A 27,714-nucleotide genomic window follows, 5' to 3' on the forward strand; every position below is an offset into this window, starting at 1 on the left:
AGTGTCTCGCCTCGGAATTCCGTACAGAGTTCTGAAGGCACGTGAGTTGCGTCCGGTGGCCGTAAAATCGGTGCGGGACGGCCGGCGGCGGCAGGTGAGTTCTTTGCATGCTTATAACCAACATTTGAATATTTTAATGAAGGCCTTGCCGCCAAACATCGGGTTGGGGGGGGGGTGGTGGTGGGCCACACCGAGACCTCGCCACTGCCGCTAATGTCCGGCGGGGCCTTCTCGGCATGGGGGTCGTGGAGGCCTGCTCCCGCCAGCATTTTACAGGCCTCCCTGCCATGACCCACGGCATCTAGGGGCTGGTAAAATCCAGCCCAGTGAGTTTGAACATGAATTAAAATGAGACACATTGCATGTGCTTCCTTGATTGCCTAAGGCACCACTTGTGTACCAAATAATCAATACTGACCAGAAGATCTCAAGTTCAACAACTGATTTATGTTGAGTTAGCTGATCTCATCCAGAGCAGTAATATCGGTGCTGAAAATGGTCCCAGTTCTGAACAGGGAAGGGAAAAATCTGCTGGGTTCCCACTTTGAATCAGTATGTAGTGACCATGCTGAAAAATGCCCATGTGCAAACATTGAATGAGAAAACAATCAGGCTTTGCATGTGATGCCACCCTATAATAGGTCATGGCCTGAAACCCGGAAGAAAAATTGTAAGGTTTTTAAAAAGAAAAATTAAATGCCGTTCATCTACAAAGCGGGCACTCAATTTATTTCCAGGAAGGGGACAAGTGCCGAGAACTGGCAACAGTGAACAAATTTTCTGCCCTTTTAATAATGATAGGTGCCCACTTTTTCCATGCAAATAAGGGACCTCCACCGATAATGTAACCTTAATGGGGTCGTAGGCAGAGGTCATAGAATCACTGGTCCATGCATTGTCAGGGCTCTGCTATCTAAATCCACACAAGAAAAGTGGGTACTTGCGTGAAGAACTGAAAGAAAGTTGGGGCCTCTGAAAACAAAGTCCACAAAGAGGTAGGGCAGGATTTTGTTGAGTTCTCGACATAGGTCTCCGTAGCGGGGGCGGCTGGAAGATCGTACTGGCAGCGGCCCGCCACGGAGTCCAACACTAGTTTTGCCAGGCCCGATCTTCCTGGTGGCGGCAAATCTCCGTGGCGGCCACCCCACCGCTTGGCGACAGGACCCGACATTAAATATTTAAATAAAGGAAATGGACACATTTAAATAACATTCACACCAACATTACTTGCTGCTCGGGATCTCCTGTGCAGCAGCCTGCACTCACGCGTCTTTACTTTCCTGTCCAGGGAAAGCTGGCGCCACAGAGGTGGGGAAGGGGGCAACTTAGGTTTTACGTGTAGTGGGCCGGGGCGGGGAGGGGGGGTAAGTGGGGTCAAATCTGCATTTCTAGTGTGTGGCGGGGTGGAGGGGTGATCTCTGCACTTAGTGAGGTTAGTAGGGGGGAGAGATCAACTCAGCAGTTTAAGTGTTTTGGTGGGAGGGAGAGGACAACTATGCAATGTAAGTGCTTTGGGGGGTAAGGGGTAACATTTTATTAGAGGTGTATGGCGGGGGGGTGGTGGGTACAGGTTTAAATATGCAATTTTTTCGACATGTCTGGCAGCCTTTAAAAATGGTGCCAGGGCCTACGCAGAGGCAGCTGAAGCCATTGCCATCATCGCAGAGCCAGCCCCCACCATGTGATTCGGGTGGCGGGGGGTAGTGGCCTGACCGGCATATTATAATGAGCCACCACACGCCAAATTGCTGCGGCATGGTGCGTGTGGCCCGCACTTGCTGCCAATCCAGCCCATTGTGTCTATCTATTTTTGAAAGGTTGATAACTTCATTTGTCTGTATTCTGATGCTAACTAAAGTCATCACATTATATCAATGTAGATTTCTAAATTAGTGAATAGTTGATCAAAATACCCCTAGGTTGGACAGCATAAAATATTATTTCTATGCTTTTGTTCTGGCTTCTCACTGAAAAATAATCAACCATAAATTACAAAAAATACAACCCTTCATCATATCTATAAATGTCTTGCTTTGGTTTTAGTTTTGCCCACACAAGGAAATAGCTCTACAGAGCTTTAACTCCATTAGATGATAACACAGTGAGAGAATAAAACATTGCACTGGATGGTGATATTCGCACTTTAATGGGCTGGACAAGGCATGAGTGGAGTTGCTGGGTAATCTTATTACAATGTCAATCTCAAATTTAGATGACAGCCCTTCAATCCTTCAAGTGACAATTGATCCTCTCCTACTTCCAGTGACCCACCTCTCAGAAGGCTACAATTAACTAATGACTTTGTCCACTGTATATCTTAAAATTAACCTTAAAGTAGGCACTGTACAAGCTCTAGATTAGGATTTGTGACCCTTGAAATTCAGTCAAAGTGCATCAATGTTTAAATTCACTTCTTCAAATAAAATGACTCAAACTAAATTTCAGTTCTCAACTTTTTAAAAATAGGGAAAGTAAAAGAATTGAACTGCGGTGGTTTTATGAGTACTTAGTAAGAGTTGGATGTTTGCCTCAGTTGAGGTGGAAGGTTGTAGGCTTAAGCTCTGACTTGAGCACATATTCTAGGCTGACATGACAGTATCACGCTAAGGGAGTGCTGTATTGCTGGAGGTGCCATTGCTCGGATGAAATGTTAAACTGAGACTCCAGTCCAAGTGGTTGTTAAAGATCTTACAGCACCAATTGAAAAAGAATAGGAAGTGCTCCTACTGTCCTGGCCAATATTCCTTCCCTTCCCAAAAATAGATTAACTGATCATTCATCTTACATGTTTGGGGATCTCTGCTTGCCACTGATGCTTACATAACAATCAATGCACTTTAAAGTAAATTATTATCTCTGAAGTGCTATGAAACATTTCCTAGGGACAAATAAGTCACCAAATAACTCTCTGACGAGTTCCAACATGATTTAATAAAAAAAAAATGATACTTCTTGCAGGAAAGTGCTGTGCTTTAGCCCTGTCTTTTATTCTGGCTCCTGTCAATTGGGGTACCACACCGAGTGCAAATCCTCACAAAGTTACACCAACATTGTCCCTACTAGACTGCAGATATAGCTGTCTTACATAAATGTAGCACAACACCTCATGGACAGTTTCTTGGCTTCCCATTAGTGAAGGAAGTGATTGCATAAGTTCAAATCATCTGCCCATTTTTTAAAGTAAGAAAGCAATGAAATAGAACTTTAAATATATGGAAATAAAGGCGAGCAAAGCTGGCATTATAGCAGTTTCCTTTTATTACTGAGAAAGAAGATTTACTTGTGTTATTTTAAAAGTGAATAATTCTTAAATATTCACTCCCAAATCTCCTTTTTCCTCTCTAGAAGGCCACTGGATTTTACTGTGAGACAGTTACACAGATATTGGTTGCCAAGGGGTAACTTTCTCAAATGACTTCAATGGAGAGTAAACCTTTGACCCAATTTCCTGCCAGATGGGATTAAGTTAAAATTAACTCTCTTCCTCCACACTTGTTAGCAGCCTTTTTGACCATGAGGGGGAAAATCACAGCCAACTCCAATCCTGCCTTTACTTGATGTCCACAAACATGCACTTTCGAACCTTTACTCTAGGACCAAAGAGGTCAATTCTAGAGCATTCATTGACGCGTCAACTGAGATCAACTAACTCAGAACAGATTAGGGATTGAACAACTTTGCCTATGTGACTTAGTAACATAACAGGTGCTGGCTTTAACCACCAGCTTTTTTGTAAATTGTTTCATCTCACCTGGCATTTGTCCCTCTCTTTCAAATCTGGCATCATTCCACCTCTCCAAAAAAGAAAAATCCAACATCTTTCTATCCTTGCTAACCATAGCTCCACCTCCAACCTTTCTTTCCTATACAAAGTCATTAAAAGTGTTTTGGTCTACAAGGTTCATGCCCAACGTTCCCATAACTCCCTATTTGAAATTGCACCAATATATTCTTGCACCAAAACAGACCTTATCAAAGTCACAAGTGACTTTTCCTGTGACTCTGATATTGTTTCATTATTCCTCCTAGCATCCTTTAAAACAGTGATCATACCATCCTCCTCCTCCGACAAATTTGTAAAATTGTCCACCTTGTTGAATGATAATTTTCTTTAATCCACTGACTGGAGATCTGAATTTATGGCCGGAATTTTACGCCCCGAAAACGAGCAGGCTGATGGCAGGGGTGGGGTGGGGGTTGTAAAATTGAGCGGGAGGCAGTGGGACCGTTCCTGACCGCCTCCCACCTCCGTTGCAAATTTACACAGGGCGGCGGCAATGAGAAATGGCCCGCCTGCCCCCAAGGCCAATCAAGGCCCTTAAGTGACCAATTAACTGGTACTTAAGGCCCTCTGCCTGCCACCGTGAGTATTTTATCCTTGGCTGGCAGGTAGCTGATGCCTCAAAAAGCCTGCCTGGCCTTCTTGCAAGCTGGTGGGGGGCCTTCTTGATCAGGCACCCTGTGGCCCACAGAGGGTTGCCCCCATAGCCCCAACCATCCCCAACGTACAACACTCCCCTGCCCCCCTAACCGACCCCACTTGCCTCACGGGGGCCCGACCAATTGTCCCCAGCGAGGCCCTAAAAACACACCTTTTTTCCAGGGCCGTCCTTCCGATCAGTTCTGATGAAGGGTCACTAACTTGAAATGTTAACTCTGCTTCTCTCTCCACAGATGCTGCCAGACCTGCTGAGTATTTCCAGCATTTCTTGTTTTTATCCACAGACTGTATACGTTTTTTTATGGACTCTAGCTCAACCAATCTACCTATCCTCACTCTGTAACTTATTTGTGTGTGTGTAAACCTCTAGTGTGTGTGTAAGCGTGCAGAGAGATCGACCGTCGACATGCTGTTCTCCCTTCGTCAGATACAGGAGAAATGCCGCGAACAACAGATGCCCCTCTACATTGCTTTCATTGATCTCACCAAAGCCTTTGACCTCGTCAGCAGACGTGGTCTCTTCAGACTACTAGAAAAGATTGGAGGTCCACCGAAGCTACTAAGTATCATCACCTCATTCCATGACAATATGAAAGGCACAATTCAACATGGTGGCTCCTCATCAGACCCCTTTCCTATCCTGAGTGGCGTGAAACAGGGCTGTGTTCTCGCACCCACACTTTTTGGGATTTTCTTCTCCCTGCTGCTTTCACATGCGTTCAAGTCCTCTGAAGAAGGAATTTTCCTCCACACAAGATCAGGGGGCAGGTTGTTCAACCTTGCCCGTCTAAGAGCGAAGTCCAAAGTACGGAAAGTCCTCATCAGGGAACTCCTCTTTGCTGACGATGCTGCTTTAACATATCACACTGAAGAGTGCCTGCAGAGTCTCATCAACAGGTTTGCGGCTGCCTGCAATGAATTTGGCCTAACCATCAGCCTCAAGAAAACGAACATCATGGGGCAGGACGTCAGAAATGCTGCATCCATCAATATTGGTGACCACGCTCTGGAAGTGGTTCAAGACTTCGCCTACCTAGGCTCAACTATCACCAGTAACCTGTCTCTCGATGCAGAAATCAACAAGCGCATGGGAAAGGCTTCTACTGCTATGTCCAGACTGGCCAAGAGAGTGTGGCGTACTGACACGGAACACAAAAGTCCGAGTGTATCAAGCCTGTGTCCTCAGTACCTTGCTCTATGGCAGCGAGGCCTGGACAACATATGTCAGCCAAGAGCGACGTCTCAATTCATTCCATCTTCGCTGCCTCTGGAGAATACTTGGCATCAGGTGGCAGGACCGTATCTCCAACACAGAAGTCCTCGAGGCGGCCAACATCCCCAGCTTATACACACTGCTGAGTCAGCGGCGCTTGAGATGGCTTGGCCATGTGAGCCACATGGAAGATGGCAGGATCCCCAAAGACACATTGTACAGCGAGCTCGTCACTGGTATCAGACCCACCGGCCGTCCATGTCTCCGCTTTAAAGACGTCTGCAAACGCGACATGAAGTCCTGTGACATTGATCACAAGTCGTGGGAGTCAGTTGCCAGCATTCGCCAGAGCTGGCGGGCAGCCATAAAGGCGGGGCTAAAGTGTGGCAAGTCGAAGAGACTTAGCAGTTGGCAGGAAAAAAGACAGAGGCGCAAGGAGAGAGCCAACTGTGTAACAGCCCCGACAAACAAATTTTTCTGCAGCACCTGTGGAAGAGCCTGTCACTCTAGAATTGGCCTTTATAGCCACTCCAGGCGCTGCTCCACACACCACTGACCACCTCCAGGCGCTTACCCATTGTCTCTCGAGATAAGGAGGCCAAAGAAGAGTGTGTAAGAGTGAAAGTTGGTGTGTTGTTTATTATTTTATTAGTTCGGTTTAGATACAATAAAATTAACCTCTTTCTTTGTTAACTCAAGCAAACCTGTTTGTGTTATGATCATAGCAAGTAAGTAATCAAACACCTACTGAATTGGCCTGTACATCCACTTTAAAGAAGAATTAGACCTGTTTTGGTCAAACAAGGAGAGGGAAAAGAGGGAAGCCCTTCAACTCCTCCTCACTTGACCGTAACAGTGACATTTCTTGTCTTTGGTCCAGGAAGCTTTAGTTTGAGCTATGCACCTGTCAGATAAAAATGCAATGGGTTTGGACTGAACACAGATAGTTCTGCACTATTATAAAAGTCTACATCGGAGCTTCAATATAATATTTGTACAAAAACAATCATGCTCAGTTACTTAAATCAAGAATATAATTCAGTGCATTTGGCTTCAAAATGATGATACATATCCAGTCAGTTTTAGAAAAGCATAAATCAGAACTATCTCAAAGGTCTTGCTTTGCAGTTGCTAACCAAATCAATTAATCTGCCTTGAATGCCTCAATAAACTAATTCTTGCTTATTTCACCTATATGAATTTGGCATCTTACAAAAATCATTCAGCCCTATTTATAGTGACTGATTTCAAACGTCTGACCTTTCAAAGGAAAAGCTCCCTGCAGCAATAAAAAGAAAGATCATTTGACAGTATAGTGGACATGTACAAACTTTCTATATGGGAGGTATTTGAATTCTGGCATGTAATGCAATTCATTCACACTGACCACAGTGTGATGCATTTACTACATGCAAATACTCTGTTTTGTTAAAAGAAATATTTGGAGATTGTATACCCAGGGCTGGATTTTATCAGCCCCTCGGGTCGTGGCGGGGAGGCCTGTAAAATGCTAGCGGGAGCAGCCTGCCACGACCCACAATGCCGAGAAGGCCTCGCCACATATTACCAGTGGTGGTGAGGCCTCAGTGCAGCCTTCCTGCCACTGAGTGGCGGGGCCTTCATTTAAATATTAAAATGCATTCAAATAAACGGTAATGACCTTATCTGGACCAGGCAGCCGTCCCACCGTGATATTACAGGCATTGGCCGCAACTTGCCACCTTCGAAACTCCGTACGGAGATCCAAGGCGAGACACTGGTGGGGAAGGGGGAGGACTAAAATTGTCAGGGCAGGAGGGGAGAGCAGGGAAAACTATTCCTATTGGTTGTGGGGATGGTGGGAAGGGGTTGAGGGTCAAAGATGCTGAAGTTCGGGCGTGAAAGTTCGGAATTTCAAGAAGTGTTTTTTTGGGGAGATAGGTCAATTTATGTATTGAGTACTCAGTGGGGGTGAGGAGTGGGAGAGGGCATTCAAAGTTAAATTAAACTTTTTTTGAAATATTTAAATCCCTCATGAAGGGCTTGAAGCCCTTTAAAAATGGTGCCGGCGCCTGCGCTGTGGCCTCAGACGCCGTTGCCGGGGTTGCGGCGGCTGCTCCCGATGATGTAGAGGGGGCGCCCACTCCGCCCCGCCATTTAAACGTGCCCCCGCGCGTAATATCGCGGGGGGCTCTGCAGCGGCCGCATAATACGGGCAGGCTGCCAACTTCAAAGTGCACCGCTGCGATGTGCGACACGCTAATAAAATTCAGCCCCCAGAGATTCAAAATGCTAAAACAATGTTTAAACACTTCAGTTCTTCAATGAATGGTCTGATGCAGCTGCTTTATTTTGGTGATCAGATGAAGATGATGGTGTTAACAAGCCTCCTTTCCCTTCTGAAGCAGACACACTTCTGCCTCATTACCAATGTCATTAACTTCAATGTTGTTAAACAACAAGAAACATTTATTCAGCATTTTTAACATAGAAAATACCCCAAGGTGTTTCACAGAGGCATTGGGAAAACATATGCTGACTACAAGAGATTTAGTACCAAAGAGGTAGATTTAAGAAGAGGTAGGAGTAGAGAGGTAGAAATAGTTGAGGAAGAATTGCAGACCATGGGGCCTAGGCATGTCCTTCAAAACAGTGGGTGAAGGGCTGAAAGGAGGTGCAAATACTTAAAAGGCCAAAATCAAAGGGATGAAAAGCTGAGGAAGGAGTTCTAGAGCTGGACAAAGTTATGGAGATAGGGAGGGGAACTGAGGTTGTGAACTGTCTGGTTAGGTCTGACATAGTGGCTGGGAAAGTTGGTGAATTGGAAGAGTGGAATGGAGTCCACTGCATGGCTGAAGCTGAAGATTGCAGTTTTACCAATGTTTAGCCAAGGGAAGTTCAGACTCATCAAAGCTTGGATGACAAACAATCAGTTTGATAATGTCATATTGGTAGATAAACAGCATGAGAGAGATCCATTACTTAGACATGACTGCAGATGACAGGCCACAAGAATGGTAGTGCAATGGGTAAACAGTATAGGACAAATTCTGTCCCAAGCATTATGAAGCTAAACCATGGGACAGTATTGAGGAAGTGATTCATCTTTCAGAAGATACATTAAACCTAGATCCTGTCTGCCTGTTAAGTGGTTGTTAAAAATACCAAAGTATTATTCAAAGAGGGGCATGGATTTTTCCCAGTGGTTCTGGTCAACATTCCTCCCTCAACTAATATCAACACAAACAGATTAATTGGCCATTCAGCTCATTGCTGTTCATGGGATCTTGCTGGATGCAAAATGGCTGCTCAAATAACAACAGTCACTGCCTTCAGAATAAATAATTGTAAGTGATGTATTCTGAAATATTTCTAAGAGATACAGTAAGATACACTATAAATACAAGACTTTATTTTTCCATGGTGATGTTGTCAGGAGCAAGGGGGTATAGTGTAGAAAGCACCAACCTGCCATTTCTGGCATAATTATCATATATATATATTTTTTATATCTTCAAAGTCAGATCTGCAATGTGTTATGAAGGTGCTCCCATTATTAATATTCTTTGAGGACCTGTGTTTAAAAGACTGCGAAAATTGGTTCATTTGAAAGACTGAGGAGATGCTGGATTTGTTTTTTTTTAAAGATTGCTGGAAGGACACTTTGGATTATTTCTAAAACACACTGGAAGAGACAATGAAGAGTTAAATAAATATAAGGAGCCTTGCAGGCTAATGGAGTTGTTTACAGAGAAGTCGCATTCTAGGTTTATGATTGTCAGGATTTTGTGGCATTCTGATTTGGGCGTTGACTGTTAGAATGCTCAGTTGGTGTATATCCTGCTGAGAGAGAAGTCACCCAACTCATCCTTTTCCACTTGCTTTGGAAAATCTTCTGAGAATCCAATGAGATAGCTGAAATCACTCATGCAGTAATTATCTTGAAAAGCCTGCAAGATTACTCCTGGACATCTCCTGAACAGAACTGCTTCAGAAAGATCCCAGTGATAGTCGTCTGCATATACCCGGAAGCCAGAGCAAAGGTCACCTGGAACATTCCATGTCTTATCCTTTATCGTCAAGAATTGGCAATAATTTGGCCAAAGTATTTTTTTAAAAGTTGACCTCTGCAGAGCCAGTTTTTTCATTTTTCTTTATTGTGTGTGTGCATGTATGTTAGGTTATTTTAGAAGGGTAGATATTTATACTTCTGTATTTCAAACTGTGTGTTAATAAGCTTTGTATTTTTATTGAATGTCTTGTTTTATAATAAATCAACAATTTTATTGTTTATTAAAGAAACCTGGTTGACGGATTTTTATTTTGAAACTAATCTCGATAAAGTCTATAATTAGCCATATCGAAAGCTGTGTAAAACATTTAGATATATCTTGTGACCCGTGGAATAGTGGAACTAGAGAAAGACCGTGCATTCCTCCAACCTCGGTCACAACAAATGATAGAAACTCTTGAGATTTATTTACAAAATCCTTGCATCTTAGTGTTCAAGATGATTAACAAGCTCACAAAATAATGCTCATCACAGCAGTGATCTCCCAATAGAGCTGTAGTCCCTCATTCTGTTCTCATTAAATACTTCACAATATATTTAATAATGTTTAATAATTAGCATTTAATTCCATGTATGTTGAACTCAAAAAGCACAGAAAATAGGAAATGTTAGGCTTGGATAAAATTAATCTTTGACTCACATGTCTTAAAGTAATTAATTTGCAAATTTCTGCAATGTAGCCTGTGAAATCTTTCACATAGATATTATAAATTAACAAAAAGAGAAGAAAATACTTTAGAAAAAGTAACATTCATAGATACCCAAAGACCTCTGATGCCATGTTTGATCATCTCCTCACCCCACTTACACATACCCAAGAAATTCTGGGATAGTTTTTCCTGGGGTGCTGAGAACAATGGCAACATCAACAATCTCAGTACAGGTCAAGAGTACCGTCTCACTCCAAGTGCCATTGGCCTTTAGTCAACAGTATAAAGCTGTCTGTAATTGACATTAACTTTATAAGAGGATGTAAAAATATATAAGTAATGGCATCAAGAAGTAAGATCAGAGCAGGTATTTTAGTGAGAGTTATCAGTGACAGGGGAGCAAGAGGACAAATGACCTCTTTCTAAACTAAAAATTCCTATTTTAACAAAAATAGAAAAGCAAGATTTGTACAGCTAGATCTACAAAAGGTCAGTGATGCCTCAATTCTATCAGCAGAATGCAATTTTGCTGAAAATTAGCTTTGCTGAGCATTGTGCTACAAAGTGAGCCAAAGCTTCTGATTTCAATTCCTTTTGGCTATGTATCCCTTTAGATGAACAAGTCCTGGTTGTAAATTTCATTCTGCTGTAAGAAACATTGACTGCTTTGAACTGTTCTTCTTTGTAACTTAACATAGCCAATGTTTGGCAAGGCAGGACTCCCTGGTTTTCCAGTGCTCTGTCCAGAGGGCTGCTGCTTGTGCAAATCCTTCAGATCCGCAGCATGTCATCACTCCTGCAACTTGCCACTCTATTCTGATTTCTTTTAAAGTACTTTGAGTGGCATAGCTGGTATGACTTGCACTTCATTAAAAATTTCACATTTCCACAGGGGAGTAACAATGCTGGAACATTGTAAGTAAAAATGGCAACTTTTACACAACACAAAAGGAAAATGCAGAACAGTTGGAGATAAAATAATATATAAATTACAAAAAAATACTGTCCCATTATTAGAACAAATGGAAGGAGTACGGATTTGTCTTGGTGTAGGTGTATGTATGTGCAAATGAGGAAAGGAAAAGCATTTACAATCTATTTCATCCATTTTACAATGGATGCATTATTGATATCGCACCCATCGGCACTCAAAGTTAAAGTCCACATCAAACTTTTAAATTTGCAGAAACAAATGGAATTAATTTTCAGAAGTAAATTTTCATGCACTTTTTGTTGGTTCATATTCTACCTTTAGCTATTTAATGAGAATAAGAGTTCAAATACATTCCACTATTGCTTGTACAGTATGAGCAATGTTCTAACTAAATGTACTAACCTGATCTTTGGAGTAAGGAGTGTCAACTCTCTGTGGGTCATGACAAGCTTCGATGAGAATTTTTGTTGCATTCAATTGCAACAAAATCTCACAGGCCATTGAATCAAAGAATGTGATGTTGGCAAGAGCAGCAGAAGCCAGTAGAAACACTTCACTTGATGAAGTATCTTTGCATAAATCTGTGAGAAAAGAATAAATGCTTTATATAAGTACAGAGACTTCAGTGGAAGTAAACAGACCTTGGCTATTTCATATTTATCCAATTTCAAAAGAAAACAGTTTCTGCACAGTTATTTTATAGGTTCCATTCTTTGGTATAACATGTAAATTAAATAACAAATCTGACATGGAAATTTATACTCCCAAATGCCTCTTGAATTTTGTAGTTTTAAAAGTATTATATTAAAAGATTCATGTAGTACAGTTACTAAACAGCATAATGTAGATTAATATTGATTACGTTATTCACATTATTTTATCTTCTACAGCAGTGAATTTTCTTGCTAAGTAGATGCTTTGGAAATAGGATTTAGCACTGTGCAGTTGGTAAGTAAAGCACCTGGGAATTTATGCAATCACTAAGCTAGCAATAAGTTATTTTTAAAATTCTTTCAGGACAAGTGATAATCCCAGGAGGGAAGGATGTGGCTGTGTGACAGCTGGGGGTTTATTAGTACAGTAAATTACTGTAAAATGTGGGATTAATGCATACTAATTTAAAATACTAATTGAAAATATTTTGTATTCTATTATTTCTCTTCCTAAACTGACCAGTTTGTCTTGTACAAGAGCAACTCTTTGACAAATAATGCCATCTGCAGGAATATTACAAGTTTACCAAGTTCAACAATTCTACTATAAGAACGGTTTTCTCTATTGGGATGAAAGTTTCCCTTGTCAGATGGCTACAGGACTTCTTTGTGAAATTAGTTTTGGCAATCTTACTCCAGTTCCTCATGGGTTTGAATCGACAGCATAAAACTAAACCTAATTTGGCACTAATTGGTACTAAATTGGCATCCTCACTCAAAGATTGGTGTGGGAAATAGAAACATGTCATGCCGGTACAGTAAAATCCCCTTCTGAGGTTAGAGTGGAGGCAGATTGCTGGAGCAAAGTACAGGAAGCTTTGGTCTGCATCTAATATCTCACCTGGGTATATTTGACAATGAGACTGAATTCCTGGAATGTAGTAAGGAAAAGCAAAATACTGTGGATGCTCAAAATCTGAATTCAGACCATGCCCGTCTTATTTCCCGCACTTCTGCTCTCATCCCTCCTTCCCAGAACCACAATAGGATTTCCCTTGTCCTCACCGCCCACCCCACCAGCCTCCACATTCAATGAATCATCCTCTGTCATTTCTGCCACCTCCAGCAAGATGCCACCACCAAAAACATCTTCCCCTCCCCTTTCAGCATTCTGAAGGAATCATTCCCTCCACAACATCCTGGTCCATTCCTCAACCACCCCAACAACCCCTCCCATTCCCACGGCAAGCACAAGAGATATAGCACATGCCCTTTCATGTCCTCACTTCCCACTGTCCAGAGCCCTAAACACTTCTTCCAATTGAAACAGTTCAGAAGTTGTGGTGACGAACAGCTGGGTGTCATCAACATACATGTGAAAACTAGATGAGGAATAGGTGGGGGCCAAGGATAGATCCTTGGGGGATACCAGAGGTAATGGTGCGGAGTGGGAAGAGAAGCCATTGCAAGTGATATTCTGAATATAATTAGATAGATAATAATGGAACCAGGCGAGAGCAGTCCCACCAAGCTGGATGACAGTGGAGAGGCATTGAAGGAGATTGGTGTGGTCAACTACATCAAAGGCTGCAGACAGGTCAAGAAGGATGAGGAGGCACAGTCACATAGAATGCCACTTGTAACTTTCATAAGAGTTGTTTCGATACTGTGGCAGGGCAGAAACCCGACTGGAGGGTTTTATACATGGAGTTCTGGGAAAGATGGGCATGGATTTGGGAGGCAACAGCATGTTCAAGGACTTTGGAAAGGAAAAAGAGGTTGGGGATGGTATGGTAGTTTGCAAGGATGGTGGGGTCAAAGATTGTTTTATTGAGGAGAGGGATGATGATGGCAGATTTAAGAGAGAGAGGGACAACACCTGAAGAGCAAGAATCATTAACAACATCAGCTAACATAGGAACCAGGAGAGGAAGTTGTGTGTTCAGCAGTTTAGTGGGAATAGGGTTGAGAGAGCAGGAGGCGGGTCTCATGGACAAGATGAGCTCAGAGAGGGCATGAGGGGAGATATGACAAAAACTAGAGAAAGATGCAAATTAAGGGCTAGGGCAGGAGGGAACTTTAGAGGAGGTTTAGACCGGTGGGCAGGCAGAATGGAGGAACGTGGCAGAGGCAGCTGATCGGATGGTCTTGATCTTAGCGACAACCAAGTCCATGAGCTCCTCACACTTATTGTTGGAGTATTGGGTCCAATTCTGGACACCACACTTTAGGAAGGATGTGAAGACATTAGACAGGGTGCAGTGAAGATCTACATGAATGGTTCCAGGGATGAGAGATTTCAGTTATGAAGATAGGTTGGAGAAGCTGTGACTGTTCTCCTTAGAGAAGAGATAGTTGAGAGGAGACTTGATAGAGGCGTTCAAAATCATGAGGAGTCGGGACAGAGTAGATAGAGAGAAACTGTTCCCATTGGCAGAAGGTTTGAGAACCAGAGGAAGAGGCAGGGGAATGGGTGTAGTTGAAAACTCTCTTACAGAGAGTCGGCACAGACATGACGAGCTGAATGGACTCCTTCTGTGCTGTTACCATTCTATGATTCTTCCAATTGAGTATATTGTATTCGCTGCTCACAATGTGTTTTCCTCTACATTGGGGAGAGCAAATGCAGATTTGCTTTGCTGAGCACCTCTATTCACTCAGCAAGCTTGACCCTGAGCTTCTAGTCACTTGCCATTTTAGTTCTCTGTCTCACTCCCACTCTGTCTTCTGCCTCTTACACGGTTCCAATGAAGCTTAATGGAAGTTCGAGAAACAGTATCTCATCTTTCAATTAGGCATTTTACAGCTTTCTGGACTCAATATTGAGTTCAACAATTTCAGGTCATAATCGCTGCTCCCATTTTTTTCAGACAATGATTGGCAATGATTCTGCTGTTCATTAAATCACAAGCATAAAATATCTGGGATAAAAACAGAAAATGCTGGACATACTTAGCAGGTCAGGCTGCAAATGTGGAGAAAGAAACAAAATTAATGCTTCCAGTTCTGATGAAAGGTCATTTTCAGTTAATTTAATCATTCCTGCCTTGCACCCTATCACAAACCTTCCCTTTTGTTCTTTACCCCTCTCCCCCCACCACCCTGTACTTGCTTAAAACCAGTTACATGTCTAACTATTTCTACTGCTGATGACAGTTCATCGACCTAAAACATTAACTCTGTTTCTCTCTCCACAGATGCTGCCTGACCTTATTAAACTTGTCTTCTGTAATCAACTGAAGAGAGCAGTGTAAAGGAAAAGATATGGTTAGATGTAATATGGAAGAAAAAATGGTTTGTAAAATCTAGCCAGCATTGAAAATGCTCTTTAATAGGTATAGTAATGGTTTTGCTGCAGATTTGTAAGTTGCTTGCGTTAAAGAAAGTGATACTTGTGAAGATTTTCGCATTAATTGTATGAAACCAGATGCCACTTGGCATCCTGGAAACAGTTCCCAATATGTTAACAGATAAACAGATGTGAACAGAAAGAAGTCAGATTTAAACAGAGAAAACTTACCCAGAGATGAGGACATGGATATTGAGGATTGAAGAAACTGCTCTTCCAATTTAAGGCTGAGTGAGAGATGACGAGAAGGATAGGGAGAGTGTTGGATGTTTAAAGATAAAAATGAGAAAGGCTGAGATTTAAAAGACAGATATCATAAACAAGCTCAAGAGATTGAACTAGAGCTGTTCAATATTAGTATGAAATTCCAATTTCTGTTATTTTCTTACAAAGCTGCTAACTCAGTTAAAATGAACTGATTGAAGATTTGCCAAAGTGGCAGACAAGGAAGCTTCATATGAATGTGATTTTACAAAATGTAATTCCATCCAAACAGACATCACAAATGGAAAAAAGGCTGACTCAGAAATAATATAACAAGAAGGAAGACATAGCTATAATAATGAAGTACTGAGATTAAGAGGTGATCATGGAGGAATGTCTGAAGATAGATTTTTAAAAATCCAGTTCACCTTCAATTTTGTGGAGTATTATGTAGTCTTAAATCATGCAGTTACTTTTGACATGATGCTTTAATTCAATACACTATGCCTTATATGTCAATACAAATGTTCACAGCTGTCAGTATAAATATGTTAAAGCAGCTGGCAATCATGGTTCTATGTAAAATTAATGGGCGGGGGTAGGTTTCCCCAATTTTAAAACTCCTTTCAGTAGGTAAAGGAGAGAAATAAGGATCGATGAAAGTGCAAACATATCAACCTAGAAATTCAACCGTGTCTGTTTTTGGAGAACAGGAAACCCATTACCCACATCTGTTCACTGGGGCAGAGGAACCAGGTGAAAGTGGTACTGGCAGGTCATTACCATGAGGCAGGCATGCAGCTAGCACTACCCGCACTGCTTATTGACTGGCCGTTGGCTGGCTAGGGGTTATGACAGGGGTGGGGGGGAGAGAGGAAGAAATCAGGTGGCTCTGAAACCACTTAAAGGAAATCACCACCTCTAAAAGGGGAGGCACACTATGGCTGTCGACAGCAGGAAAGGTACATACAGGTGCAAAATAGCTATAAGAAGTCCAGGCCATGAGTTCTTTCTCTGATAATACAACTTTCCAGTGAAGAGAAAACAAACTTGGAAGATGCCATGGAACTTTCCCTGCCACCATCCTTCTCAGAGAAGCTTACCATCGACAAGTTTATTTCCTGGAGCAAATGGACACTCAAGGTAATCAGAAGTCGCAAACTCAAAGCAGGGAATAATGGACCATGCTTTTTTGAGTCCAGCTCTGCCAGAAGCTACTTCTTAGCTATACATGTTAAGGTCACAGGAACATTGACCTTTGTTTGTTTATGGCTCATTTCAGATGCCTGCAGGGAAATAATTCTGACATTAGCCAAGCATTCATGTTATATTGTCTGTTTCAGGTAGTCACTGCTCCTGTCAGAACAAGTCAATGTATTTGTTTCTGTTGGACAGCCCAGCAGCAACAGAATAGTCAAAAATAACTGTATCTATAATACCCAAGCCTTCCAATGATCAATAAGGTCATGAATTGCACACACCTAGCCAAGAGATTATCGCATGCAAGAAGGACAACTTTTGCTATAGAATTATATGAATATACATATGCCTATAATCCCAAACATAATATCACTCACATGGTTACTGGATTTCAAACCTCATTAATATTGTCAACTTTGTGTCTGGTTCATTGTTTTAATACAAAGGAGATTCCAAGGGTTTGAAAGGAAGAATAGGAAAATAATTGATATTTAGTTTTTTTATGTTCTTTATGGTACGATAATTGTGGCTTTCTTGCTGACTTGTGACGTCTTAAAAGAAAAGTATAAATGGGAGTTGTAGTGCATTGCTTTGCTCCTCGCCTTGATCAAAGTAATCTTATCAATCCTACATAAACTTTGACCCCATTTCTACCGTTTTCCTATATGACTATGAAGAAGCAAGTAACATCTTCCTAGCTTATGGTGTCTTATAAAATATTGCTATAGTGAGGGATATTGCCACATAGAGATGGGCAGCAGGATTAATACAGATGCCCAGTCTCATCAAACTGTGTTGCATCTACATATATATGGTCGGTAATTACCTTTCAATATGTATGATTATAGAAACGGTACATCATACATCATGCCTTTACATCATACTTCATGTGTAACACTCAAATTTTTGTCTAATTTCAAAAAAGCTATAAAGAAACAAAGGCACTTATTTAAGACTGAGGGGGCGATTTTTATCTCAGGCCCTATTTTTAGCATGAAACATGACAATAGTGAGACAAAAACTAAAAGAAAAGCCAATCATTGTGATTTTCATGTTGGTCTCAATGTAAACATCAGCCTTATATATATAGGCTTGATTATATATTTAGTACACAAGTCTTCACCTAAATTGTGACTGCCAGTTCCTAAGACCATTCACAAGCCATGAACAGCACAAGATGGGGTGGGGGTGGGGGGAGGGGGAGGCATCCTTTTCCAGAAATATATAAGGGGATCCTCAGCTGTTGTCAGGAAAACACTAGAATGTTTTAGGAGGTATTTGGCTTCTATTACAATGTGTTTTTTGTCTACTTATACCACTTCAATGTGCTTGCAGTGTTGATAGAATATTATCAGCTCTTAAGGGGCTTCTAGCAATGGACTTTTTTCATCATGCAGGGCCCTCTGGTAATTCCAGCATCTTTAGGAGAGGCAAAGACAAAATAGTGAAGTATTGTTGAGGCAACAATAATGCTTTTCTAGTAATTGTATTTAATTCCCTTAAAGGGTTTTCACTAAGTTATTTGCCGTGTATCTACTTCTGTTTGGCCTTTACCAACCAAAACAGGTATATCTTTACAACATGAGTTGATTAAATGACTATTTTCAATAACAGATAAAAACCACACTGAATGCAGTTGTACTATTTTATTACTACAGAATTGTTGAAGACATCATTTAGTCCAATCAGAAAACAAATCTTCTAATAGGACGTGCATATTCTATTGTTCATAAGAAAGAGCTCATAGTTGTAAATCAAATCTATTCCCTTACTACATTTTATGTAATAAAGTTGCTGGCTGAGCTCATTTGATGGTTCAATGGATAATTGTACCAATAAGTGAGACATTGAACAACACAGATGGTCTGATTTTGAGATTTATGGTATTTTGTTTTTCTTGACAACAGATTTTTTAAATTGTTAAATTGTTTAAATGTTGTATTTTAAAACAAAGATAATTCACACAAGTGTTTTTAAAATAAAAAAAACTACAAGCTGCATGCAGGCCGAAGGGCCTGTTTCAGTGCTGTATGTCTAAATAAATAAATAAATATTAAAGATACATATTCAAGTTAGAAAGGCTAGCTTGTGGATTGTCAGTTTTCAGTCTATTCCAAACTGATACAATGTGGGTTAATTGCTTCATTCCAGGGCCAACTAGCCAGAAAAGGCTCCTTTCATATTGAGTACAGCAGTAGACTTTTTTAAGCTCACACCCAAAGTAAGAGGAGATATCGTTGGTTATATTAGCAGGCCTACTGGTGAATCGTTGACTGGGTGGGAACAGAGAGACAGAAGGGCAAAGGATCCAGTCAGTCAAATTTCAAACAAGGGCTATGAGGGACAGTCCTCCCTGGAGACTAAAATGCAAGAAATCTTTGCAGTTATGAGTTGCCTAGAAAGATATGCCAAAACAGTAAGTCACCCCACAGTGTGGAGAGAAGTTAAGTAGAACAGAAAATTGCTGCTGCAGGACTTTGGCAACTGCAGCAGCTTGAAAGGGTTGGTTGCTATATAATGTACGAATAACGGAAGCAGAATCATTTGTCCCATGATCAATTATACTTCCCGTGTTGGACCATTTCATTTTTAAGTGGCCTCCACTAGCCCTAGCAATACTACGGCAGGATCACATTGCTCAATCATCATTACTTAACTCAAGTATATTCATCCATATATAGATGGGTACCTCTGTGGAGCTGCTGGCATTCGTGCTGGAAAATTTGACAGGTGAGGATCTGGCGTAATGGGTCCCAGCCCAATTTTCCATCTTTCCCAATCCACTACCTCCACTGCAGTACCAGAAAAGATGAAGAGAATCCTGCTGGTGTTGTCTCAGCTTACATGTGAATAAAAGTTACTTAGGGAAAGAAAGTTTCCAGCAGTCATAAAGTTTTATTTGGCTATCGGCAGACTGCCATATATAATAGCCAAACAGGTCAGATTTGACAGATCCCTCTGTGGTGTCACTACAAACAGCATGAAATGTTCCTCTCAATGAGAAAAATTATACATTTTTGAGGTTTTTCGCAGTGTGTTTACCTGGAAAGTGTTTTAAATTGAACTAAGAGAATCTGATTCTTTTATGTTATATTGAATAGGAGCAGTGAATGGAGTATATATTTTTGTTCCTGAGGATATTTCAAAATATATTAGTAATTTTGACAAATCAGTGCCCTATCATATAACCACCTTCTGATCTCAAAATGTTCTTTTTAATAATGCTAAAGATTTCTGACAGAGTTGAGGAAACTCTTTGAAAGCAAGAATGCCCTCTAGTGTACAGTTACCCACTTGCTGGTTGTACATTCTCCTGTCCCGTTTCAAAGATACAATCTGCTTAAATCAATGTTATATTATTTTTCCATAGGCATTATATGAAAAGTGGAAAATACAAATGGAATCTTAAGGTGTTGTATCAAAAGATTACACTATGACAGCTGGTGTGAAAAATATTAATATAAATTATATTATGCATTGCTCTGACCAGAGGGTGCATTTCTATTGAAGAATTGGACTTATAAAAAGGCAAAAGATTGATGGCAACAAATAATCATTTTGGAAAAAATGTGTATGTGTTTTTAACAGCACACAATTACAGGAGGTGGAAGCCATCACAGCAACAGGGAAAGAAGTCTCACACAGTTTGAATGTATATTGTCATGCAAGCAACATCTTGATATCAGCAACATCTCACAGAGATCTCCTATGTTGTTGAGTTGCTGCTTTACAAAGATTGCATAGACTAGGCTTGTATTCATTTGAAAGCGGAAGGAGGGCAGAACCCTGTCTTGAGAATCCCTTTTCCTCAGGGCAACTCCTGTCCTCTCTGCCCAAAGATCTGTAGCTCCAGGATTGGCCTGTTGAGTCACCTGAGGGCACACAAATTATGAATGCCTGGCAGACGTCATCCTCATTTCAAGGGACTGACAACAACAATTCTTTTAAATATAGAAGATTAAGGGGGGATCTAACTGAGGTGTTTTAGATGATCAAAGAAGTTAATCGAGCAGATAGAGAGAAACTAATTCCGCTGGCTGGGGAGTCTAGAACAAGGGACTATAATCTTAAAATTAGAGCTAGGCCTATCAGGGGTGATCTTAGAAAGCATGTCTTTACACAAAGAGTTGTGAAAATCTCTCCCAATAAGCTGTTGAGGCTATGTCAATTGAAATTTTCAAAACTGAGATTGATCCTTTTTGTTCAGCATTGATTTAAGGGTTACAGATCCAACAAAGCAAAAGTTTGGGGCAGCAAGGACCCAGGGATCATTTTTAAATAATTATTTCCAAGTACCTTTTCAGCCAGGAGGAACAGAAGTGGTTCTTGTGGTCCCTCAAAGATAATGTGGGCTTCCCCTTTCCTGACCTTATCCCTCCCTCCCCAATCGCTGATTTACAGATCCCCATCCTTTTATCCCAATTTGAACTTACTTTGCTCAGGACCGTTTCAATAGCGGTGCCATAATGCCCAGCTGCTCCAGGCAGGAGTTAGAGTTGGGGAATGCAAATGAAGCCCAGGAGTTAAAATCTCCTGGGCTTCACTCATCAGGGGGCTGGACAGTTTGCCATTCACTTTGGCCCCCGTACCCCGACTCCTGCCCCACTATAAATTGACCCTTATGTGCCAAGGTAGCCTGTTGATCTGTTATTAAGATTTAAAGCTGAAGGTGAGTTTCTATTTTGATACATAATTGTATAAAAAAAGATCTCTTGCTGGTAACAACAATGAAACCTGCTCACCATGTAATCCACCAGCCTGAATTTTTTTTATGACAATAGTGTCAAATTAAATTTTCTGTTCAGACATTGCAGAAGCAGTTCAAACTAAAAGGTTTTGTTATCCCACAGGCGCTATTTAAGTACTGAAGGAATATCATGATTTGTCTAATCAACTACGCAAACAGGTTTCAGAACTAAATAGAAGATATGCAATGGGAAAGAGTGGAATGCCAAGTTTATTTCACAATCCCACAAAGATTGTCCTTGGTTTGAGTAATGCTCAGGAGAATTATAATGTTTGAAATGTAATGATTTAAGTTTTATTGATTTTTGCATGTACAGTTAATGATAATTTTAACTGTACTGTCTTTTTGACTAAATTGTAAGTCACTGTACTTGAAGAAATAACTTGCTATCTAAAGTTGAGGTGTTTCAAAGTGAAAGGCACTATATAAATGAAAGTGTCATTATTAATATTGCATGGCAGCCCTGCCCATAGGTTATGTCCAGCTTTACCATTTGCTGAAAATTCCAGAAGTTCTCTCACAGTCCTCCCCAACTCTTTGTTCCATGACAAGGAGCATTTAAATATTCCTCAGTGTGTCAGGTAAGCTGTGTCATTACCTCTTTTCAGATGCAATTAGTCACCATTCTGAAAGTCTTCTGAAAAGAGGCAAAGCTTTAAAATTCTATGTTCAAGATACCACTACATTCCTAAACAACATATCAAGGAACTTTGAATAATTAGCTCCCTGACTCCATATGCTCAAATACAATTACAAATTATTAAGTAAGTGGACATAAAGAAAAGACATTTTTGATAATTCAAGTCAATTGATGTTGTTACAGTAAGTCCAGACGAAGGCTGAGGGGGACCCCAAGGCACCTTTCTCACCTGGTCGTAGGGGTTTAATTTTAAACATGCCGTGTTTTTAACTCCCCCTTGGTGAATCCTTGTTCACCGCTTTCCAATTATAAGGCAAAGAAACCAGCTCAAACAGGTTTTCTTTAAAGAAGAAAAGTTGAAATTTATTAAACTTAAACTCTAATTCGGTTAACACCTACGGATACACAACGCGCCCATGCTAGCATGCATATACGACACACACATGCAAATTGAGACCAAAAAGAGAAGAAAAATAAAGTGGAAAAGTTTGAGGCAATATCTGAAGAGTTGTTGTCATGGTTCTTTGAGCTCACTGTAGAGTCTTTGATTGTAGGTAGATCTTGATTTTCGTTGGGGCCCAGTATTCTTCTTAAACCTTGTTCACTGTAGGAGACTTATCTCTCATGGGGTTCATGTGTCTTCAGTGGATTCATTTTTGTGAGAAAGAGATGGGAGCAGACAGGAGAGATCTTCTCAGTCCAGGAACAAACAGACGTTCTCGAGTTCAAACTCTCTAAGGCTAGTTGAAAAGACCCTGGAACAACCAATTAGTCATGTGACCAGCTGGTCTAACCAGTCCTGGATTGTATCACCTTAACAGTCTCTGGAATGCTCCTCTTACACACAATACCTGGTGATAAAGGTCCATTGTGGGTTGAATGTGTCAGGGAATGGTTCTTTGTCCTTCCAAGCATTGTCTGTTAATATGCAAATGTCTTTTTCCAGCCACTGCTGATCTGTTTAACAAGTAATTTTCTCGCTCCAGCAACAGTTTAAAATCAATGTTCATGACACAATTAATGTGTCTCATTCTTGGTAGGTGGGTGCCTAGCATGACAATGTAAAGCTCCTGAATAGGACAGATATACGGTATTATTCCCGTTCTGATACTAGCGCACCAGATTGAATTTTTCTCCAAATTACCACTTATTTTGGGATGGAATTGGGAAAGCAAATGAAACAAAATAGGTTCTTAGAGGCTGCTGTTTCAAAGGCCTCCAACATATTTCTTCCACTGTCATCCCAAACCAACCTTAAATCATTACTGCTACTCTATTAGTGGTGGCAGGAGCTGCAGGAAGCTGGTGTGATCCCAATCTCAGAGAAGCAGCTGCCCTAGTAGAACCACCTTCCAATAGCCTTCTCTTGTAATAGCAAAGAGGGCCAGGCACATGCCTGAAGCTCTCTCATACCTATGCATTGGAATGGAATTTAAGGAAACAGGCTGAATGGCACACTCCAGAGCTACATTGACATCTAAAGCCACTCCTTGCCACCCACTGAAACTGGGCACAGAACCAGATGAGTTAAAGGTTGGTGTCAGTACAGTTCACATGTCCTTATCAAAGTCCCAATCTATGGTAGCACTTCAGAAGCCAATTTCTTGGCATCTTGCTGCCTTGGGATGTTTTACTATGCTAAAGGTGCTATATAGATGCAAGTTGTTGTTTTTCCTGCCGAAATCTCAGAGTGTTTGTCGGTCATGGGAAACTTCCTGCAGTGTGCTGCAGATGCAGATCGTGTATTCCTCCCAGTTGTTCATCATTGCAACTGTATGCTTGGAAACTGTCTTCCATGTTTAGGATAGAAATGCAATACTGTATTAATGTGCCTCCTGGGTGTCTGTGCTGTTGCTTATGCTGGTAGGTGCCATAAAAGATTTGGTAAGGAGATAGCAGCAGTTGACACTTTGAGTCTGCCACCAAATTTCCCAGTGAAAGTGCCTGGTTCTGATCAGCCTCTTCCTGCAAAGCACCTGCTATGATGTGAAACACAGAAAAGCTTATTTGGCTGTCCACACAGTAACCTTTCCCCTTGTGTGTAAGGGGATTGTAAAACTTTAGTAAAGCACATAAAGTTGAAACAAGCTTTATAACGAGCATGTCCAGCTTCTACCAGCCTCCGGTTACCATCTGGCCTCTAAACTTGCCCTCTCCCACAGGTTATCCAGGCTGCCTGCTTATGATGTGCAGTGCTCTGTGTTTTCAGTGCTGCTAATCCTCCCTGGGTGTATTTCTTTGGCACTAGTTGTAGGCATTGTTTTCTTTGGAGGGTAAGAAGACAATGTTATGGGAGTGTGAGTGACATAGACACTTCCCCCATATGAGTGCATACAACTCATGATGGAAAGATATTGAGGTGCACTGACCCTTTAAATGCAGAGTCCTTGAAAACCAGCTGTAGTACTGGTGACAGCCAATCTGACTTGCCAGAGTGGTTTTGAGTAAAGAGGTGATTGAGTGTTTGCAGAGATTTTCCTCTCCAGAAGTGAGTTCCCCTGGGAGCCAGATGTTGAGCGAGAAACAGTAGGATAGGTAAGGAGCTGAGGAAGGCTGTATGAGTGGTAGAGAATGTGTATGGTCAACAGCGCCTTGACTTACCTTGGCTACCCTTGTGAGATCATGGAACATTTTCTTGAACTGTGTGGTACTTCTTGCTGTGATGCTGCTTGTACTGACTGCTTCTGACCTCCCCCTGATGGAGCTTCCTGCCATTAATGCTCAGCAATCTTCTTCTTCTGGTCCTTGCCAGCTCACTGCACTTCTAGAGGTGCATCTGTGAATCTGGAGAGCCTTGCAGCAGAAGAATGCCTCCTTGCTCGAGGATGCTGCTCGTGTGACTAGAGACATTACTGCCAGTCTTTGTCTGCCTGTTCTTCAGAAAGTGATGCTTCCGTCTAACTAATTGCATCTTTTAAAAAGTTGGACGAGACAGTATTTCCCTTCCTCCCGGCTATTAGAACCAGTGTTACCACTCCAATTCCACCCTCCTAGCAAATGAGAGCCCATGGAGAAAATTTCATTGGGTTAACAGGAGACTCCAGTTGCTGGGCAGTATTTCTGCCCAGCTGCAAACCTTTCAATGGGAGAAGAATTCAGCCCACCACATCCAAAATATTCTAAAACATTGGTATCTAAGAGCACCTTTTGTATAGCACCTTATATATAAACTGTGGCTTACGATAAACAACAACTTGTATTTATAAAGCACCTTTCACATACTGAAACATCCCAAAATGATTCACAGGAGTGTAATCAAACATATTTTGTCACAGAGCCACATAAGGAGATTGACAGGCAAACCCCCCACCTGCCAAGACTGAGGCAGACATTATTTCCCCACATGAACATTAAAACTTAAAATTGCAAGCCCCCGACTGGAAAGACATTTGCATAGTAACAGACAGTGTTAGAACAAGGGGACCCAGTCGTTGCTTCCCCAATACACAGAAGAAGTGGTCAGACCAGTTTTAGTCACATGACTAACTGACTGTTGGAGTTTTTTTGAATTTGAACTTCCAACAGTGAAATAAATCAGAAAGCACTTTTCTCCTGGACTGAGAACACCTCTCTCCTGTCTGCTCTCATCTCGCTCTCACCAGCTTCGGAAACCATTGAAGACATATGAACCCCAAGAGAGAAAAGTCTCCTACAGTGAACAAGGTTTAAGAATAATACTGGGCCCCAACAAAAAGTAAGAACTGTCTACAATCAAGGACTCTGCAGTGAGCTGGAAGCACAGAAACAGTAACAAGGAACCCTCTTTAGAGACTGCTTCAAACCTCCCCATTTTATTTTTCTTCTGCTCTTCTCTGTCCCTATTTGCATGTGTGTATCGCGTGTGCATGCTAGCATGGGCAAGTCATATATCCGTAGATGTTAACCGTATTAGAGTTTAAGTTTAGAGGTTTAATAAATTTCGCTTTTCTCCTTTAAACTGAAGAAAGCTTGTTCATGCTCATTTCTTTGCCTTATAGTTGGAAAACTGTGAACAAGGGTTCAGAAAGGGGGAGCTCAAAACACAGTGCACTTAAAAATAATACCCTGCTACAATAAGACCAGGTGAAGATAGTAAAAGACCCCTAGACACCTTACTCACCTGGTCATAACAAGATATTAGGATTGATAACCAAAAATGTGGTCAAAGAGGTAGATTTTAAGGAGGTTCTTAAAGGAGGAAAGAAAGGAAGAGAGATGTAGAGGATTAGGGCGGGAAATCCAGAGCTCAGAGCTTTGGCAGATGATGGCATGGCTGCCAATGGTGGAGTGATTTAAATCGGGGATGTGCAACAGATCAGAATTAGATGAGTGCAGATATCTTGGAAGGTTGTGGGACTGGAGGAAATTACAGAGATAAGGACAGATGAGGCCATGGAGGGATTTGAAAACAAGGGTGAGAATTTTAAAATCAAACTACTTCTCCTTCGAAAGCCAACATATGTAGTTTTTAAAGTCATCATTATTCAAAAGTGCAGACGATATGGCTGCATTGTAAATGATCTTCTCGCTAAACATCTTGGTATTAATTTTTCCACATGATTTTTTTTGCAATCAGAAAACCAAAAATAATAATTTTGATTTCACAGTTTGAGTTATGCACTATCTCTATCTCACTAGACATGCAAAATGAGGGTGATTGAGTTAATACGGATCAAGATAAAAACACTTTTAAAAGCCCCTGAGTCCTACACCTTCACACATGCCAGCAAGATATGTGATAAATAACCTTCTGTTTTGTGACCTCTCCAGTACAGACCTCCCTTACACCTTCCATGGGAACTAGACTACTGAGGATAGAATAACATTAACATTTTTATTTGAAGCAGATGTAAACAGACTTCTGAAGCCTAATTTATCTCCAATCAATGTATTTTCATCTCTATCAATTCTACAGCTCTATCCATAGTGTCATGCAGACCCCCACCTGCCAAGAATGAGGCATATTAATTTTGTCATATCCACATTTGTTTTAAACAGTTGCCAGAGTGAAGAAAGGACTTGTTAAAAAAAATCACCAGACACTTGGCTGGAAAAAATATTTGCATACTAACAGACAGTGCTTGGAGAGACAAAGGGCTATTCCTTGGTCCAGTTAACCCAAAATGGGCTGTGATCACCAGACATTGAAGGTGAGGACACTCACATTCCAGGATGACTGCTAAGATGGCAGAATCCACAAAGAGAAGTGGTCAAACCAGCTGGTCACTTGACTTACCTGCTGGGCAACCTGTTTTTTTTTATTGTACCACAGAGAAAGAGGCAGAAGGCTGTTTGAACTGGAACCTGGGGCAAGGAAGCCTCTCTCTCTTTCTCTCTCTCTCACTTTCTCCCAAGCCACCAGACCCACATAAGACACATAAACCTTAAGAGAGAAAAAACTCCGACCTTGAAACAAGTTGAAGCATGCTCTGGGCCCCAATGAATTGCAAGTCTGACAGCAAATTCAAAGGACAGTAAAATAGAAACACATCTATTACCTCAAATTTTTCCCCTTTATTCTTTTCTACTTTTCTGTCTCTATTTGTGTGTATGTTTGTTGTGTATGCATGGTCGCGTCACATATTCCTAGTTAGTAACTGGATTAGAGTTTAAGATGAATAAACTTCTACCTTTCTTGTTTAAAATCTAAGAA

At 41.2% G+C, this 27,714-nt stretch overlaps 1 protein-coding gene across 1 annotated transcript in view; it reads right to left on the reverse strand.

Moving 5' to 3' along the window:
- Window positions 1-27,714, reverse strand: part of LOC137377309 (protein inscuteable homolog) — a 358,743-nt gene that overhangs the window by 42,218 nt on the left and 288,811 nt on the right. Inside the window, exon 7 of the mRNA XM_068046873.1 lies at window positions 11,692-11,870. Coding sequence (XP_067902974.1) covers window positions 11,692-11,870 — 179 coding nt within the window. The remainder of the gene's footprint in view (window positions 1-11,691; window positions 11,871-27,714) is intronic.

The sequence above is a fragment of the Heterodontus francisci genome, chromosome 14, assembly GCF_036365525.1.
Source record: "Heterodontus francisci isolate sHetFra1 chromosome 14, sHetFra1.hap1, whole genome shotgun sequence".
NCBI lineage: Eukaryota > Metazoa > Chordata > Chondrichthyes > Heterodontiformes > Heterodontidae > Heterodontus > Heterodontus francisci.